Genomic DNA, 19,808 nt, shown 5'->3' on the forward strand with positions numbered 1-19,808 from the left:
TTGGCCTTTATCTGCCCTCATGTTTCTGCCTACCCAACTGGTTTGCTTCTCCATATAGCTAAGAGAGCTCCGAGTGAATGCTGTAACACAGAACACTCCACACATGCTCAGCTGAAAAGCTCTGGTGTCTTTGTAGTAAATGCTCTAATCTAGGCCCAATTTGGTGCTGTCAGGATTGATATCCTGCTGTCCTCCAGAGATCAGCCTTTACAGATATGCAACCTTGCTTTTTCACAGATAGGATGGATACTCAGGTTCATTTCATTCATGCCATTATATATTTTATTTGCTCAGGTGGTTTTGGAGGATTTGGAACAACATCCACTGCAGCCTCAGGTTCTGCTTTTAACTTTGCTGCTCCTACCAATACAGTCACCACAGGTAAAAATTTCTCATTTCTTTTAAAGTCTTGTGCTTGGATGACCCAGTGGTCAAGCTGTATTTTACCATACAGAAAGTATACTGTATATGATTCTTGGTTCTGCTTCCTATTTGCAGGTTGCGGACATCGCAGAACCAACATGAACAACTCTAAAGAGAGTGTCTGAAACATCTCATAACAGAATACTACCTGCCAACTGGCCTGTATTGACCATAAAAACTAGCACGGCCAACAGTTTTCATTATTATATGACTAGATGTATTCTCATATTTAAGAGAAATTTATTTTGTTTATTTTTATTTTAAAATATTTATAACCTGCCTATCCACAAATCTAAGTGGGGTACAAAAATACATACAATTATAATACAACAAAACAAAAGCAGCATAAAGAGCTGAAGAAAACTACTGTTGCTCAAGCTTTCACAGGGCTCGCACCAAAAAAGTGCTCAAAAAGTTTTCACCCCTTTCCTAAATTGCCAAATCGTGGAAGATTGGCGCAAAAACAAGAGGTAGGGTGTTACACAGCACTAGACCTTGCACAGAAAACAAGGACTGATTAAAATTTTAAAAACCTGTCTATCCTGCTTCTTCTAGAAGATATTCTGCTTCGTCTAGACCAGTGAGTCTCAAACCTTTTTAGCTCCGGCACACTAAACAGAGCAAATATTTTTTGCGGCATATTGTAATTGAAATTCCTTAGCAACAGCAGCAGATGAATCTAGAGACTAGTGGGATAGCAGACATCTACCAGCAGGTGGAGATAGAGAAACTGATTAACAGGTGGTCCTATTGGTTGGCACGCCTCCTGCATCTTCAGTATGCTCTATCTCCCAGCAGGTGCTGGTCGCTATTCAACTAGCTCCTGGATTCTGGCTCTGACTGGCTCTGGCTCTAACTTTCTCCTGTTGGAAATTTCCTTCAGTGAGACAGGGATGTCCGGCTGAATAGTGCCGGCTTTAGAGGTTACACCTGGGCCCCCCAGGTCCCTACCTCACCCTCTCCTCCAATGGTTTGAAGGGTATTAGTTCTCTCATTTTTTCTTCTTTCCCCATTAAAAAAAAAAAAAAAAAAAAAAGTAAGGGAGAGCAACTTTGTTGTAGATGGCTTGAGCTTTGCTGACAGTCTTCAATCTACAACTACCAGTCTTGGCAAATTCTTGTCAGTTTTGGTAAGAGCAATTTTGATTTTTAGTTTGTTTAAGTATTTCTGTCAGTTTCTGCGGGTTAGCTATTCTGTCAGCTGCGTTTGCCGGTTTCTCTCAGTTTCACGAGTTTGTTTTTCATCAGCTGTTTGTGTGGGCGTCGCCCGTTCTCTTCAGTATGGCGGCAGAGGCAGTGAAAAGGTGTTCGCACTGTGGGATGCACCGAACACCATCGGGCCTCTGTACAGCCAGTTGCACAGATGCTGTTGGGGAGGAATTGCACTTCCAGTCTGGCGATTCTGTTTCTTCCCGTGCAGTTGAAGCGCGGCCCAGTTCCTCTTCACTCGCAGCAGTGCCTGCTTTGTTTCAGTGTGAGTCAGAGGTAGGTGAAATTTCAGCGACAGCCAGCACTTCCACGGCTCTCATTACAGCGCTGGTTTTATTACATGACAGTGTGCAGGCAGTGCCAGTAGGGGATAATTGTGTGTCATTTACTCCTGAGTTTGTAATGTTGATGCATAAGGCCTATTTATTGCAGAACTTTCAGCCTGCATATAAAAGGGATCTAAACTTGCCTTTACTCCCTGCTAATTCCCCTCCAGTGGAGTCTTAAATGGCTAAGTGTCGCAGAGTAGCTCCCATGAATGCAGGGGACCCTGCATCAGACTCCAGCTTGTCCCTTGCATTTCCGCAGTCTCTGGAGGAGGGAGAAGTGCCAGATTTGGATTTGGAGGAAGTGCTTGGTAGGGAGGTGGATGATCCTACAGTGCTCCGTCTTTTTCATAAGGAAGAATTATCCTCTTTAATTTCTAAAGCATTGCAAGGTTTAAATATATATCTCAGGTGGATCCGCAGGTGACTGGGGCACCTAACCCTCTTATGGTGGGCACCAGAAAACCACCTAAGACTTTTCTGCTACAGGAGGCCATGCAGGAACTTATTTCGGCTCAGTGGGATACACCAGAGGCAGGTCTCCGGGTGGCAAAGGCCATGCAACAGTTGTACCCTCTAGCACAGGAGGAGCTGGAAAAGTTTAAGCTCCCAAGAGTAGATGCTTTAGTAGCCACAGTTACCAAAAAGACAACTTTGCCGGTTGAGGGAGGTGTAGCGCTCAAAAACATCCAAGATAGGAAGGTTGAATCCTTGCTTAAACTTTCCTTTCATGTAGCATCAGTGACATTGCAAGTACCTGTGTGCAGTTTATATGCTGCACGGGCATGTCTGCAGTGGGCTCAACGAACGACAGATTAGATGATGCAGGCAGGGGTCTATTCCGTCTGACTTTACAGATATAGAAGCAGATTTGGCGGATGCCTTGTATGATATTATTTGCGCTGCTGCAAAACAAATGTCTCTTTCCGTAGTTTCTTGCAGATAATTGTGGCTTCGTAATTGGATGGCGGATGCGGCTTCTAAACTTCGGCTAGTGCGCCTCCCTTTTAAGGGTCATTTGTTGTTTGGCGAGGACTTAGACAAGTTAGTAAAAGATTTTGATGATTCCAAAACACAGAGGTTGCTAGAAGATAAGCCTAGGGCAACTTGAAAGCGCTGTCTGCTAGGTCTCATTTCCGGGATATTAAGAGATATAGACCAGGGAAGCTGTCTTTTACGCCCTCTTATGGTTCATCATATAATTCTAGGCCTAGATTTCCTCCGAAGAATTCCTTTTGTCCAAAACACCCAGCCGCTCAACCAGTCCGTGCCTCAGCCTCACGTAATTCACAATGATGTGATGTCGGCTCCCTCCGTCGTGACCATAGGGGGTCGGCTGTCTTCTTTTTTGGCTGAGTGGGCCAAGATAACATTCATTCAATGGGGCTTGGACATTATTCGAGAAGGTTACAAATTAGAATTTTCCTCTCCCGTCACAGATTCTTGGTATCCCCGTGCACTGGGGCAGCCAAGAGAGAATCAGTGCAAGCCATCATTCAAGAACTCGGGGCTGTAGTTCCAGTTCCTCTGGATCAAAGGGGCCAGGGAAGATATTCCATTTACTTCATAGTACCCAAGAAGGGGGGTTCAGTCAGACCGATGTTGTATCTCAAACGGGTCAACCAATTTTTCAATGTCAAGACATTTTCGTCTGGAAACTGTGCAATTGGTCATTGCGTCAGTTCAACTGGAGGAGTTCCTTATGGCACTCAATCTCAAAGAGGCTTTCCTGCATATTCCCATATGGCCACTGCATCAGAGTTATCTTCGCTTTGCCGTCCTAGGCCAGCACTTTCAGTTTCGAGTGATGCCATTTGGTCTAGCCAGGGTGCCATGGACTTTTTCAAAAGTGATGGTAGTAGTGGTGGCGTTTCTTCGCAAACAGGAGATTCAAGTTCATCCTTACTTGGACGACTAGTTGATTCAGGTGTCGTCCAGACAGGAGAGTTTGTCAGTAACCCAAAGGGTGAGCTCCCTTCTTCAATCTTTAGGTTGGGTCATCAACTTTCCAAATAGCTCTCTTACTCCATCCCAATCATTAGAACATCTGGGAGTGCTGTTTGACACCAAGCTGGGGAAGGTGTTTCTACCCAGAGACCAGGGAGACAAATTGCAGTCTCAGGTTCGTCTTCTTGTTCAGTCACCCAGACCAAGGGTTTGGAATTATGTCCAGGTTCTAGGCTCTATGGTGGCGGCTCTGGAAGTGGTGCCTTGGGCTTGCTTTCATATGAGACCATTGCAGCAGTCACTTCTCTCCCGGTGGTCCCCAGTGTCTCAGGACTACAATTGTAGTCTACAGTGGACTCCTCAAGCATTGCTCAGCATGAATTAGTGGCTCAGCGAGATCAATCTGTTCAAAGGAATGCTACTTGCAACACCGGACGGGATCATAGTTACAACGGATGGCAGTCTGCTGGGATAGGGAACTCAGTGCCTTCAGTCCTCAGCGCAGAGAGTCTAATCTCAGGAGGAGGTGCTTCAAGAAATTCAGCCCATGATTCAGGACTGACTGACAAGGGTCTTTTTGGACAGTGTCACAGTGGTGGCATATATCAACAGGCAAGGAGGTACACGAAGTCCTCAGTTGGCCAGCGAGGCAATGGTTCTGCTTCAATGGGTGGAAGTTAATCTTCTGCTTTGCTTGGCGGCTCACATTGCAGGACAAGCTAATGTTCAGGCAGACTTCCTCAGCAGAAATCTTCTAGATCCTGGAGAAAGGGAACTCTCCACTCAGGCATTTGACCTAATAGTTCAGAGGTGGGGTCTTCCGGAGATAGATCTCATGGCCTTGTCTCAAAATGCGAAGCTTCCTCAGTTCTTCAGCAGGCACAGGGAGCGGGAGCAGAAGGGGTAGATGCGTTGGCTATTCCATGGCCTCCAAGTTGTCTCCTTTATGTGTTTCCTCCTTGGCCGATGATTGGTCGGGTGATCCTGGTAGCTCTGGATTGGCCACGCCATCCATGGTATGCAGATCTGATGGGTCTTTCGACGGGCGAATTGTTGAGATTCCTGGTGACACCGGATTTACTTACCCAGGGTCTGATCAACATGGAAAATCCATCCCACTTTGGTCTTACAGCCTGGGTCTTGAAGGATCGCAACTGAGACGTAAGGGATATTTGGAGCAAGAGATCTATGTCTGAGCCATATGCTAAAGTCTGGAGGGTTTTCGATTCTAGGTGTTTTGCTCAGGGTATTTCGCCCTTCCAGGCTTCTCTGTCTAATAATCTCTCTTTTCTGCAGGACGGCGTAGCCAGAGGGTTGGCATATAATTTCCTTAAAGTTCAAGTGGTAGCCATTGCTTGTTACAGAGGCTGAGTATCTCATTCTATGCTGGCGTCTCAGCCTGATGTAGTTCAATTCCTGAAAGGTGTACACCATATTTGGCCACCTGTTAAGAAGACCTGTCCAGAGTGGAGTCTTAAGATAGTTCTTGGGGGGGTTACAGAAAGCCCCATTTGAACCATTATCCAAAGCAACTCTAAAGGATATCATGTTGAAAGTGGTGTTTCTAGTGGCAATGGCTTTAACCTGACGGGTTTTGGAGTTTCAGGCTTTGTCCTGCAGAGATCCTTTTTTCACATTTCAAATTCAGGGGTGTCAGTTTGGATGGTACCATCGTTTCTTCCTAAGGTGGTATCTTCTTTTCATGTTAACCAGTATCTCTTCCTTCCTTCTTTCCGGAAGGAGGACTGGGGGGGAACGATTCTCTTCACTGTGTTTCCTGGATGTGTGTAGAATTCTTCTACATTATCTACAGGTTACTAATTAACTTTCGTCGTTCAGACCACCTCTTTGTGTTATTCGCAGGACGCAACAAAGATATGGCAGCGTCCAAAGCTTCCATCGTTCATTGGGTCAAAGAGACTATTGTTTCCACTTACTTGATGGCAGGGAAGCAGTGGCCAGAAGAGCTTCATGCCCATTCAACCAGAGCAATGGCTACTTCTTGGGCCAAATCTAGAGGTCTTTCCTTGGAGGAGATTTGTCGTGCAGCTACTTGGTCTTCTAAGAATACATTTTCTAAGCATTACCAGTTGGATGTGGCAGTGCGTGCGGAGACTTATTTTCGTGCTTCGGTCATTGCGGAGGCTGCATTTGCTTCCCACCCAGATTGAGGATTGCTTTACTACATCCCACTAGACTCTGGAGTCATCTGCTACTGTTGCTAAGGAAGGAAAAATTATGTTCTTACTTGTTAATTTTCTTTCCTTTAGATGCAGCAGATGAATCCAGAGCCCCACCCTTCCTGGATGTTAACTGTCAGTTTATCTTTTCCAAGTTTCAGAAGTTTTATTATTATTGGTAGTTGTATTCTGTATTATTACCTTTCAAATTTGTTATGGGAAAGAAGTTTTTTACATGATAAGCATATTATTGATTTTGGATGCATGGGCAAGGAGCAATACTGAAGATACAGGAGGCGTGCCAGCCAATAGAACCACCTGTTAATCAGTTTCTCTAGCTCCACCTGCTGGTAGATGTCTGCTATCCCACTAGTCTCTGGATTCATCTGCTGCGTCTAAAGCAGGGGTGTCCAATGTCGGTCCTCGAGGGCCGCAATCCAGTCGGGTTTTCAGGATTTCCCCAATGAATATGCATGAGATCTATTAGCATACAATAAAAGCAGTTCATGCAAATAGACCTCATGTATATTCATTGGGGAAATCCTGAAAATCCGACTGGACTGCGGCCCTCGAGGACCGACATTGGACACCCCTGGTCTAAAGGAAAGAAAATTTAACAGGTAAGAACATAATTTTTCCTTATACAATTGCAAAACTAACAAAAAATTAAATTTGAGAGTGATTGTTCTTTAAGCTATATTTGGATAATTGTAACAACTGTGAAACTAAAGTAGATAGAATAGAATTGCCAATCAATGCAATAGTTGTGCTTGTTTTTGAATGCAAATGAACTCAAAACATATCTCGATAGTCAACAAGCAAACATCCAAGTTCACAAAGATAAGATCCAAAGGATAAGATCCAAGGAGTAACCAAGCCTTGATTGCTTTGTTGCTCATTAGGATAACTACTGCATAAAAATAAAATTACTTGCCATTAGTTTTCAAGGACCAATCATGTCAAGGAATGATGCTTGTCTGGGCAGTTGTATCCTTGCGTACATAGCATAACTTTGACAGACTCTTTCATATGTGACATACATATTGTCTATTCTAGTGTATACTTATGAAGGAAATTTTTAAAAATAAAGTAAAATTCTGGAATCTCTCATGGCACACCTGGGATCTTTTTGGGCCACACCACTGTGCAGTAGCACACAGTTTGAGAGACACTAATTTTTAAGTGAGAGCCGTTTTGGGTCCAAAAGGGCTGAAGGAGAGCTGACGAATATCTTCCTAATTGGGATCATAACACTAATAATACTTCTTGACATTCATTCCTTCCAGAATACATGGCCTTGATCACACATGCAGAACACAGATAAGCAAATACAGGACCATAAACTAAAAATAATAATATACACAAATGAAAACCTAAGATGCCAGACTCTGCATGAAGTACACAGTTCAAAATATAGACAACAGATGTAAATTCTCAAGACTGACATATTTTAGTCATAAAAGTCATTTCATTTCAAATGAACCAGTTTTGAAAATTGTCCACACTTGACCTCCTCCAAATTGAATAAAATTTGTGTAGACATTCACTGAGGTTTCAAACTAAATTGTGCAAAATTTTTCTTCTGGTTTTCTATTGGTTTGAGACTTACAGGCAGCTGAATGGAGGACACTTTCAGAGTGCCACGCTCTGCATAACACAAAACAGCCACTTTGTCTAGGTGCTGCAGCTCAATTAAACCTGTCAGGACTGACATTTTTTGGATTATTACAACCCCATTACTGAGTTCCTGTGTAAAGTTTGGAACCTAACATGAACTTGTCCCCCTTTTTATGGCCCAGCACACTATGTGAAAAATGTTAACAATAAGAAATTTAAGGCCTACTTTGACTCCTCATTGCTCCTGACCTATATTTTTGAATCGGGCCATAACTGGACCAGTAGTCATGGCTCAAGACATACGTCTAGGATTTGCACTAGGAAACTTTGCATCCGACTGGAAGCAAAGCTAAAGATGTGATATCACTTTTTATACATATTTTCACCATTTTGGGGGTGCAAATATCTCTATTGTGTAGTTCTTTAATTTTTTTTTCTTTGTCATTTGAAAGAGCATCTTTTTTGCTACAAAAGTCACTGTTTCATCTTGGACCCGGCCTTGCTTTGGTCAGAATTAAGGTCTCAAAGGACATGCATCATTTGCATGCTCAGATACACTGTTATACAGAGCCATCGTTGGTGTCCTATTGTATAATATGCAAATGAGCTAGAAATGTGATACAGTATTTTGCAGCTAAGCTTGTTGTGATTACCATGCTTTTAGCTTATGAAACATCTTTGCTCAGACATTTTTCATAAATTAGTGATCTAAATTGTTTCAAAACTGGTGCGTTAATTATCTTGACTTGGTCAGTGGTGGCTGAGCTACTGCCAGTTCAGCAAAATTGACAACCCCATCACCTAAGAACCACTCTTGATAACCAGGCAAGGCACCAGCCATGAGTTGTCAAGTTTTATTTAAGCACAAGCAAGAAAAAACATAATATAACAGAATTGCTTAAACTTAAGATTTTACAAAAATTCACATAATGGGTTTTTCCTGACTTGCAAATGCTTTTGAACATCCCATCAGTGGTTGACAAAATGGCTTGAGAATAAATGTACTGCCTGCCTGCCTGATGAAGTTGTTGTGAGTGCATTAAGGGTAGCAATAATATGTGTGTCTACAGGGTGGCTAATAAAATGACCTGGTAGGACCTTGGGGGTGCAAAACATTAATCATGAGATCACATTCCTCAGTTGAAATCTCACATATGTGGCCAATCCACCAAGAATTGTCATAGATACAAGCTTAAATACTGACCAGGTTGGAGGCTGGATATTCATGTTCCAGAACACTTTCAATGAACGAGATGGTATCATTTGAAATTTTGCTAATGCATATTTTAGTTACATCAGTAGATGATTTTCCCTTGTCCCAGTAACTGTATGACCTTTGCTAAACCTCTCATCCTGAGCAGGTCTGAACGATTCAGTGTTCTTCTTTGGGGTAAAGACAAATTTGATAGCAAAGGACACTTTTGTCACAAAAATCAAACAGATCCTTTGGTGTCAAAATTTGGTTCTTGAGGGTAGTGTCATAGACTAGCATGGACAGCTAAACGTTTAATATAACATAGTAAATGACAGCAGATAAAGATCTGAACAGTCCATCCAGCCTGTCCTTTAATTATACATATTGGACCAGTTTTGAAAATTTGAAAGGGCTTCTCGAATCCCACAGAATGTCTTCCATCTCCAGGGATTTATTGAACAAATCTTTAAGTGGAGCCCCAGAACCTCTCTGACCTCCCTCATGGTCCTTCGTATATGCATTACAATTTCATGATTAGTGTCTTTTGTTGTTGTTGTTGTTTTTATTTCTGGGCCATAGACTTTAGAAGTCCACCTAATACTGTCCTTGGGTTCCAACTACTGGAGTTGCTGTCAAAACTCACTTCAGCCTATTCAAACCATCTCACACTTTTGTGGGATTCAGATCATGAAAGTCTGCCCAGCCCCGTCCTCATGTTCCAAATTGCTGGGATTCCTGAAGCCTTCCCAAGCCCATCCTAAACCAAATTGCCATATACAGCAAGTCTGACTAGTACCAGCCTTAATACTTCAATTTATACCAATCATATTAACTAATTAGACAGATTTCTTTGGGAGAATTGCTATCTGAGAACTGTTACCTGCTTCTAATTACACCTCTGTACTTGCCCCCGGGAGAACTTTGGAGGGAAGCTCTTGCTGCACTGCTGGCCCAAACGATCTTAGCCACACCCCCTAAGTGATGTCACTCAGGAGAGGGAGGTGAAAAAGACCAAGCGAGTGGGGAGTTCCTTTGGGAGGACTTTGAGGGACTATGGTGAGAAAATTTATTGCTTGATGACTGTTTTTCTTTTTGTTTCTTTTGGAGCAATAAGACCTTGAAACCTCTTAAGTAGAGGAGGAACTAAGATGGCGGACGTCTAGCGGCTGTGGTTTGATCGTTGAATTTTTTTCTTTTAAAATTTTTGCCTCATGATGTTGCTCTGAGATGCTGTTTGCGTTTTTTCTTGAAGTATGCCCCCACTAAAAGAAAAGGAGTAGTGAGAGAGTTGCAATCTTTACCTCTCACCTCCTCACCAGTACAGCCGACATTGCAGCACTTTTTTGAATCACGGACAAGAGCCGACCCTCAGTTTTCCCAATGATGGCAGACTTCCACGCAGACTCTGAGTGAGGGAGAACCCGAGTCTTTGGAGTTCCAGACATCACTGTTGCCGCCGATGATCTCTGCACCGCTCTGTCTAGTGAGTGGGCAGAGTAGTGATTCCTTCTCTGGAGAGGAGAGGGAAGTGATGCCGGAGAAGGTAACGGGTGAACTACACTCCAGGATGGAGCGCAGGGACGGAAGAACGCTGAGGGTGAGGGTTTGGGAGCCTCAGCTAAACACCCTGCGTTAACTCTGGAAACTTTATTGGAGACCATAAGAAGAATAGATGAAAAGGTGGATAAAACCTCTTCTGATATGCAGGTAACATAAGAGCATAAGCAGTGCCTCTGCTGGGTCAGACCAGAGCTCCATCATGCCCAGCAGTCCGCTCATGCAGTGGCCCATCAGGTCCAGGACCTGTATAGTGTAATCCTCTATCTATACCCCTCTATCCCCTTTTCCTTCAGGAAATCATCTAATCCCTTCTTGAACCCCAATACCATAATCTGACCTATCACACCCTCTGGAAGTGCATTCCAGGTGTCCACCACCCTTTGGGTGAAGAAGAACTTCCTAGCATTGGTTCTGGATCTGTCCCCTCTCAATTTTTCCAAATGCCCTCTCGTTCTTGTAGTATTCGAAAGTTTGAAGAATCTGTCCCTCTCCACTTTCTCTATACCCTTCATGATCTTGTAAGTCTCTGTCATGTCCCCTCTAAGCCTCCGCTTCTCTAGGGAAAAGAGCCCCCGTTTCTCTAATCTTTCAGCATATGAAAGGTTTTCCATACCTTTTATCAATCTCGTCGCTCTTTTCTGTACCCTCTCGAGTATCGCCATATCCTTCTTAAGGTATGGCGACCAATATTGGACGCAGTACTCCAGATGCGGGCGCACCATCGCCCGATACAATGGCAGGATAACTTCCTTCGTTCTGTTTGTAATAACCTTTTTTGATAATACCTAGCATTCTGTTCGCCTTCTTAGAGGCTGCTGCGCACTGTGCCAACGGCTTCATTGTTTTGTCCACCAGTACCTCTAAGTCCTTCTCTAGGCTACTTTCACCCATTACCAGCCCTCCCATCGTATAGTTGTACCTCGGGTTTCTGTTTCCTACATGCAAGACTTTACATTTCTCCACATTAAAGTTCATCTGCCATTTATTTACCCACTCTCCCAGTTTGTTCAAATCCCTTTGTAAATCTTTGCAGTCTTCTTTAGTCCTAACTCCACTAAATAGTTTGGTGTCGTCTGCAAATTTTATAACTTCGCACTTCGTCCCTGTTTCTAGATCATTTATAAATACATTGAACAGCAGCGGTCCGAGCACCAACCCCTGCGGAACTCCACTCGTGACCCTCCTCCAGTCCGAGTAGTGGCCCTTCACTCCTACCCTTTGCTTTCTTCCCGCCAACCAATTTTTGATCCATCTATGTACGTCTCCTTCCACCCCATGGTTCTTCAGTTTCCATAGTAGGCGTTCATGGGGTATCTTGTCAAAGGCTTTTTGAAAATCCAAGTACAGTGATACCTCGGTTTTCGAGTGCACCGGTTTGTGAGTGTTTTGCAAAACGAGCAAAACATTTGCAAAATCGGCACCTTGGAAACCGAGCTTGCTTCGATTTACGAGTGCCCTCCCTCCATGATCCAGCATCGCGTCGCCCCCTCCCCCTCCCGCCGCTATCTGGCATCCCCCACGCACCCATCCACCCACCTGAGCACATTGCTTACCCCCATCTGGCACTGGCACCAACGCACAGGACATGCCGGTGCCGGTACCCGAAGATCTGCCGTCTTCTTTTTGCTGGGCCTTGAGCATCTGTGCATCTCAAGGCCTTCGAGTTCTCGCTCTCTCCGAGATTCTCGGAGAATCTCGGAGAGAGCAGGAACTCGAAGGCCTTGAGCATGCGCAGATGCTCAAGTCCCACAAAAAGAAGACGGCAGATCTTCAGGCACTGGCATGTCCTGTGCGTTGGTGCCGGTGCCAGATAGGGGTAAGCAATGTGTTCGGGTGAGTGGATGGGTGCGTGGAGGATGCCAGATCGCAGCAGGGGGATGGTGGATCATGGGGGGATGGCGGATCACGCGGGGGGAGGCCTTCATGAGCGGGGGAGCAATACCAGTTCTCGGGGGGATAGAGCAGTGCTGCTGGCCTCGGGGGGTGGGTGGGAATGTATCAAGCGAGTTTCCCTTAGTTCCTATGGGGAAACTCGCTTTGATATACGAGTGCTTTGGTTTACGAACATGCTTCTGGAACGAATTATGCTCGTAAACCAAGGTTCCACTGTATATGATGTCCATTTGTTTGTTAATTCCTTTGAAGAAGTGCAGTAAGTTCTGGTTAATAAAGTGGACTCTCTTTCTTTAAACGTTGAAAAGGTGAAACAGGAATATTTTGATAAAGTTGAATCTGAGACTGTCTCTTTGAAAAACTCTATTGCTACAATTATTAGAGAACAATCTTTAACTTCAAGGATGATTGAAAATCATCGTCCCCTGAATTTGAGAGTATTGAACTTTCCAAAAATTTTTACTAAGCCACCGATTGAGCTCTTTAAAAAATTTCTTATAGAAAATTAGAAGTTTCCGGCTGACCAGATACCACCAATAAATAAATTGTTCTATTTGCCTGCCTCATGGAAAAACTTTGAGACAAATGAATTATCTGCACCACATATTAGCATCTCCACGTATTCACCATTGTAGGACCCTCAGGGACCCCTGAAGAAGACTCTTTGTCGAAACGCGGACCATGTTGGGTCCTGTGTCCCTAGTGGACTAGGTCCTTTAAGGTTTTCATGTGGATTATTTTACTTTTATGTGGATGATTTTATTTTATGTGGATGATTTATTGTACCTTTGGAACTTTGACATTTTTCAAATAAAGTCCATTTAAGGAACATCGTCATTCCACAGAGTTTTTTTGTTTGTTTGTTATAGTTTCCAAGCCAGGGAATGCAGTTCTTCAGTTTGTTGAGTTTGAGAAAATTTTTCTTTGTCCATGCACAGATATCTTCAATATCTAATGTATCCTTCATTGGACACAACAGGAAAATATTGTCTGCATAGGAGAATATGTGAATTTGTGGAAGTGAGAATTTACTTCCTAGTCTTTGAAGTACATATTAAACAGGGATGGAGACAACAATGAGCCTTACAGCATGCCACAAAAGGTTTTCTAGGATTGAGATTTGTTATTGCCCTTCCTTACTTCGTATGTTTGTTTATTAGTATTTATAGACCGCTATTTGATACATCATCACAGGTGGTTTACATAGTACTAAACAAAAAAGAAAATAACTCCATAATCGATAGGAAAGTAAAATATAAAAAAAATAATAAATTACAAAGTAAATTCAAATTAAAATAGAACAAAGAAAAAGAAAATATTTAAACTTAAAATACAATTATAAAAAGCAGCAATTGCAAATCTCTCCCCCAAAGTTCGTACCAATATGATACTAGATATCTTCTGATTGAAAAAGCAATTAAGAGTATGCCAATCTGAAAAGATAAGTTTTTAACAGACTTCTAATTTAACATATGAGAGTTCACTGCATAATTCTAATGGCAACGAATTCTATAGATAAGGTACAGAAGCCAAAAAGGCAGAATTACGTGTAAAGGTTAATCTCACTAAGGGCTCCTAAACGGAAAATACTAATGCAAGCTATATGGAGGCATTAGCATCTAGCGCGTGTGGCATTGTAGCGCGCACTAAGCAACCGCTAGCGCACCTTAGTAAAAGGAGCCCTAAATGGATTGAAGGTAAGGATAATTGGTGACCATTAGTGGAATGTAAATGTCTAGCTGGTCTATATGGGATCAAAAGATTAGCTAAATATTCTGGTTGCCCTGTCTGTAATGCTTTGAAAGTTAAGTCAAAGCTTTATGCAATAGTCTTTTTTATGTTCACTCATCTTTTATTGAGAACAAAAAATAATAAAACAGCAACAGTGGTTATCCAGAGATGATATAGCAATACATATCCAACACAACCATGCGTACCTAGAATACAGGATATACAATTCGAGATAAGCAGTACTAGTGGTGAGAGGGTATAAGAGAGGAAAGAAGAAGCTAGGAAAGAATAAATTAAAGTAAATTAAACCGGGACCCTAGAAAATATCCTCAGGAGCAGAGCTAACCAGTCAGAACACTAGAAGTAAAATAGTCCCAAGGCAATGAAGAAAACATTAATATGAGCAATACTGAGTGAAGAGATCCCAGAGCAGATGAAAATGGGTTAATGTTCTAGTAGAGACTGCAATAGTATGTTCATACTGTTAGGTAAGGAAAAGTAGATTCCACCATTTGCTTTTCGACAATAAAGTGGCATGCAATGTTAGGCCATCGGTCAGATGGCCCGTTTTAATATTAATGGCCTCATTTTAATAGTAATAAGGTTGTTTGCATGCCAGAATAGGTGAATGTATGGCTGTATGGAAAACCACGCAGTGAGCTGTTATCCCAGGACAAGCAGGCAGCTATTCTTGACTGATGGGTGACGGCACCGACGGAGCCCCGGTACGGACAATTTTAGAGTGATTGCACTCTAAGAACTTGGAAAGTTCTGGCATGCCGCACCGCGCACGCGCGAGTGCCTTCCCGCCCGACAGAGGCGCGCGGTCCCCAGTTTCTTAGTTTCCGCGGAGCTAAGAAGACGCGTTTTTTCAACGGCTGTTGAAAATTTTTTGAACTTGCCTTCCCGCTCGCGTAAACCTTTTTGGCTTTTGCCTCTTTCTTTTTCTTTCATTATTTGTAAAAAAAAAAAAAAAATCTTTTGTTTTTTCATTCAATTTGGCTTTTCCCCTGCGGGGCCTTCTGCCACCATCGAAGCCTCGGCCTTCGATTTGGCTGAAGCGGTTTTCACGTTCATGCCCCCTCAGCCAGGTTTTAAAAAGTGCCAGCGGTGTGCTCGGCCCATATCTCTCACGGACCCACACAACTGGTGCTTACAGTGTTTGGGTCCTGAGCATCAGGCCTCCACCTGCACCCGCTGTGCCACACTGAAAAAAAGAACATTAAAAAATCGCCAAATACAACAGCGATTACTTTTCGGCGCCGAGATGTCCGATCCCGTTCCATCGACTCCGACTTCGGCACCGGTTCAGTCGGCACCCTCTTCTTCGACGCCGCGAGATTCCGCGCCGGCGTCCCAACATGCAGGTAAGCCGGCTAAGAAGCCTTCCCCGCTGGAACATCCTCCGGTCTCAAGTGCAGTGAGTCCAATCCTGCCGACTGTGAGGCGCCAGCAGAAGCGCTCCGCCCCTATTGAGGTGAGTCCCTCGACATCGGGCTCCTCATCTCCGGGGCGTCGAGCGGCACCGCAGGTACCGCAGAAGAAAAAAGCGGTACCGGTGCCATCCCTTGATGACCGTATTACGGCCATTCTCCAGGAACAGCTCAAGCAGCAATTGCAACAGCTCCTTCCAACTATCCTGGCACCGAACCTTCCGGTGCCGGTCCGCACTGAGCCGGTACCGATAGTGGAGCAACCTGTATTGTCGGTATCCACTCCCTCGGTACCGATTCACTCCACTTCATCGACATCGATGCCAGTCCTTGCGCCGGAGCCGAGAGCTCAGCATCAATCGGTGCAGACTTCGGCTCCGGTACAACCGATTACATCGCCTGGGTCGATGTCGATGAGATCGGGTAAGTCGGTGCGCAAGACCCGGCATGTAGACCCAACTACCCCTGAGTCTCGGGATCGTTCTCCCCATGTCAGGGATCCTGATCTGTGGGGAGATTCAGAAGAGCCTTTTCTCTCTGAAGGAGAATGTTCCTCAGATGAGGAGGAGTCTGCTGTACATGACCCGTCCTCTAAGCATGACACTTCATCTTTCTCCAGTTTCCTGAAAGATATGTGTGATTCTCTGTCTATTCCTTTGGAGGCTGAATCCAAAAAGTCTAAAGCTTTTTTGGACGCCCTAGACTTTGACCAACCTCCAAAAGAATATTTGAAGCTCCCTCTTCACGACATCTTGAGGGAGACTTTTTACAAGAATTTAGAGACTCCCTTAACGGTTCCAGGGGCCCCGCGTAAGTTAGACTCTCTGTACAAAGTAATTCCCATTCCTGGATTCGACAAACCACAACTTCCTCATGAATCTTTACTTGTCGAATCCACCCTTAAAAAATCTGCAGGAGCCAGTGTATATGCTTCTGTTCCTCCTGGCAGAGAGGGTAAAGCCATGGATAAATTTGGTAAGAGGCTCTACCAAAATGCAATGTTGGCAAATAGAGCTGGAAATTATGGCTTTCATTTTTCTTTCTATCTGAAACATCTCCTTACCACCATGGCTTCCTTTGAGAAATACCTTCCTCAACGGAAACAACAATCTTCCCACCATTGCTTGTCTTCTCTGTTTCAGTTGCGTAAGTTCATGGTTAGATCCATTTATGACACCTTCGAACTTACATCCAGAGCGACAGCAATGTCTGTGGCAATGCGTCGCCTGGCCTGGCTTCGGGTATCTGAACTTGATGTTAATCATCAAGATCGGTTAGCCAACACCCCATGCCTAGGGGATGAGCTTTTTGGGGAATCCATGGATTCGACTACTCAGAAGCTGTCGGCTCATGAAACACGTTGGGATACCCTTCTTAAAAATAAGAAAAAGCCTCCCCCAACAAGGCCTTTTAGACAACAGTCAGCCTATCAACGCCGTTTCACAGCTCGGCCATTGCCAACAACTGCTCAGCAACCCAGGCGTCAATGGCAGCAACAGCGTCAGCCTCCCAGGCAACAACAGCAACAGCAGCCTATAAAGCCAACTCCACAGCAGAAGACACAGCCCTTTTGACTTACTTCTCCAAAGTATAGCCAGTACTCCTATATCTGCTCTCCTGCCTCAACCTATAGGAGGTCGTCTCTCTCTATTCCTCAGCCGGTGGGAAGTTATCACTTCGGACCAATGGGTCCTCAACATCATCCGCCACGGCTACTCTCTCAACTTTCAGACTCTTCCATCCCAAAACCTGCCAAAAGAGTCTGCTTTGAACAGTCCTCAATCTGCCCTCCTCATTCAGGAAGTTCAATCCCTCCTTCTTCTAAACGCTATAGAAGAAGTTCCTCTAGATCAAAAGGGTCAGGGATTCTACTCCCGTTATTTTCTAGTCCCCAAAAAAACAGGAGATCTCAGACCAATTCTAGATCTTCGCGATCTCAACAAACATCTGGTAAAGGAAAAATTCAAGATGCTTTCCTTAGCCATTCTTTATCCTCTTCTCAACCAAGACGACTGGCTATGCTCCCTCGATCTCAAAGAAGCATACACTCACATTCCAATCAATGTAACCTCCAGACAGTATCTCCATTTCATGATCAATCAGTGTCATTACCAGTACAAGGTGCTGCCCTTCGGTCTTGCTTCCTCTCCAAGGGTGTTCACCAAATGTCTCATCGTGGTAGCTGCTTTTCTGCGCTCTCACCACCTTCAGGTATTTCCTTACCTGGACGACTGGTTAATCAAGGCCACATCCGCTCCAGCAGTTCTCCTGGCCACCAACCAAACCATCCAGTTTCTACAAATATTGGGATTCGAGATCAATCTACCCAAGTCTCATCTCATTCCCACTCAAAGACTCCAATTCATTGGAGCGATATTGGACACACTCCTCATGAGAGCATTTCTACCATCCAACCGTCTTCAGACTCTTCAGTCTCTATGTCAGCAGGTACTTCCACAACATTCCATCTCTGCCAAACAAATGATGATACTCTTGGGTCACATGGCATCCACAGTTCATGTCGCACCCCTCGTACGTCTTCACCTGCGAACTCCTCAATGGACCCTTGCTTCTCAGTGGTCCCAAGCGACGGATCCTTGCTCACGACACATCTCTGTGACATCATCGCTTCGTCAATCTCTACAATGGTGGTTGGTATCCTCAAATCTATCCAGAGGTCTTCTGTTCCATCAGCCTCCTCATCAACTAGTCATCACCACCGACGCCTCTCCTTATGCATGGGGAGCTCATTTGAACGAGTTCCAAACTCAAGGTCTTTGGACAGCCCAGGAAAAGAAGCATCACATCAATTTTCTGGAACTCAGAGCGATGTTTTATGCCCTCAAGGCCTTCCAACATCTTCTCTATCCTCAGGTCCTTCTGCTGTGCACGGACAATCAAGTGGCCATGTACTACATCAACAAGCAAGGGGGGACAGGCTCTCGCCTCTTGTGCCAGGAAGCACAGAAGATCTGGACTTGGGCCATAGATCACCATCTCTTCCTGAAAGCTATCTACATTCAGGGAGAACAGAATTCCTTAGCGGACAAGCTCAGCAGAATTCTCCAGCCTCACGAGTGGACACTCGATCCTGTAACTCTACAGTCTATCTTCGCTCAATGGGGCACTCCTCAGATAGACCTCTTTGCAGCTCCTCACAATCACCAGCTGCCCCTATTCTGCTCCAGACTCTACTCCCCTCTCCGTCTGGCAGCGGATGCATTTCTCCTCGATTGGTCAAATCTGTTCCTGTACGCTTTCCCTCCTCTGCCTCTCATGTTGAGAACCTTATTCAAGCTCAAGAGGGAACGAGCCACCATGATTCTGATTGCTCCGAGGTGGCCCAGGCAACATTGGTTCTCCCTTCTACTTCAACTCAGTTCCAGGGAACCTTTTCTTCTTCCACTGTATCCTTCTCTGCTTACACAGCATCAGGAGACCCTTCTACATCCCAACCTCCAGTCTCTGCACCTGACGGCTTGGTATCTCTCGGGCTGACTTCTCATGATACGCTTTTGTCTCAGCCTGTTCGTTCCATTCTAGATGCCTTCAGGAAGCCAGCCACTCTGCAATGTTACCATCAGAAGTGGACGAGATTTTCTTCCTGGTGTCTTCTTCATCATCTTGATCCAACTTCCCTGGCAGTGGAGACGTTGTTGGATTATTTGCTTTCTTTGTCTGACTCTGGCCTTAAGTCTTCTTCCATCAGAGTCCACCTCAGTGCCATTGCTGCTTTTCATGAGCCGATCCATGGAAAACTTCTATCAGCTCATCCCCTGGTGTCCAGGTTCATGCGGGGTCTTTTCAATGTGAAACCACCTCTTAAAGCCCCTCCTGTTATCTGGGATCTCAATGTGGTTCTTTCCGCCTTGATGAAGCCTCCATTTGAACCTTTGGCTACCGCTTCTTTCAAGTTTATCACTTGGAAGGTACTTTTCCTTATTGCTCTTACCTCTGCCAGGAGGGTCAGTGAGCTTCATGCACTGGTTGCAGATCCACCTTTTACGGTCTTTCACCATGACAAGGTGGTTCTGCGTACGCATCCAAAGTTTCTCCCTAAGGTTGTCTCTGAATTCCATCTCAACCAATCCATTGTTTTGCCTGTTTTCTTTCCAAAACCTCATTCTCATTCTGGGGAACAAGCTCTGCATACTTTGGATTGTAAGAGGGCTCTAGCTTACTATCTAGAGCGTACGAAACCCCACAGATCAGTTCCCCAACTCTTTCTGTCCTTTGATCCGAATAAATTGGGACGTCCTGTTTCTAAACGTACGTTGTCTAATTGGCTGGCAGCG

General features: G+C 44.5%; 1 protein-coding gene across 2 annotated transcripts in view; it reads left to right on the top strand.

The window, feature by feature from the left end:
• The window catches only part of NUP54 (nucleoporin 54), a 210,675-nt gene that overhangs the window by 64,124 nt on the left and 126,743 nt on the right, over nucleotides 1-19,808 (top strand). Inside the window, exon 3 of one of the 2 annotated variants that reach the window (XM_033960842.1) lies at nucleotides 295-381. The exons of the other annotated variant lie outside the window; for it this stretch is intronic. Coding sequence (XP_033816733.1) covers nucleotides 295-381 — 87 coding nt within the window. The remainder of the gene's footprint in view (nucleotides 1-294; nucleotides 382-19,808) is intronic. 2 annotated transcript variants of the gene reach the window in all.

The sequence above is a fragment of the Geotrypetes seraphini genome, chromosome 1 (assembly GCF_902459505.1).
Source record: "Geotrypetes seraphini chromosome 1, aGeoSer1.1, whole genome shotgun sequence".
Classification (NCBI taxonomy): Eukaryota; Metazoa; Chordata; class Amphibia; order Gymnophiona; family Dermophiidae; genus Geotrypetes; species Geotrypetes seraphini.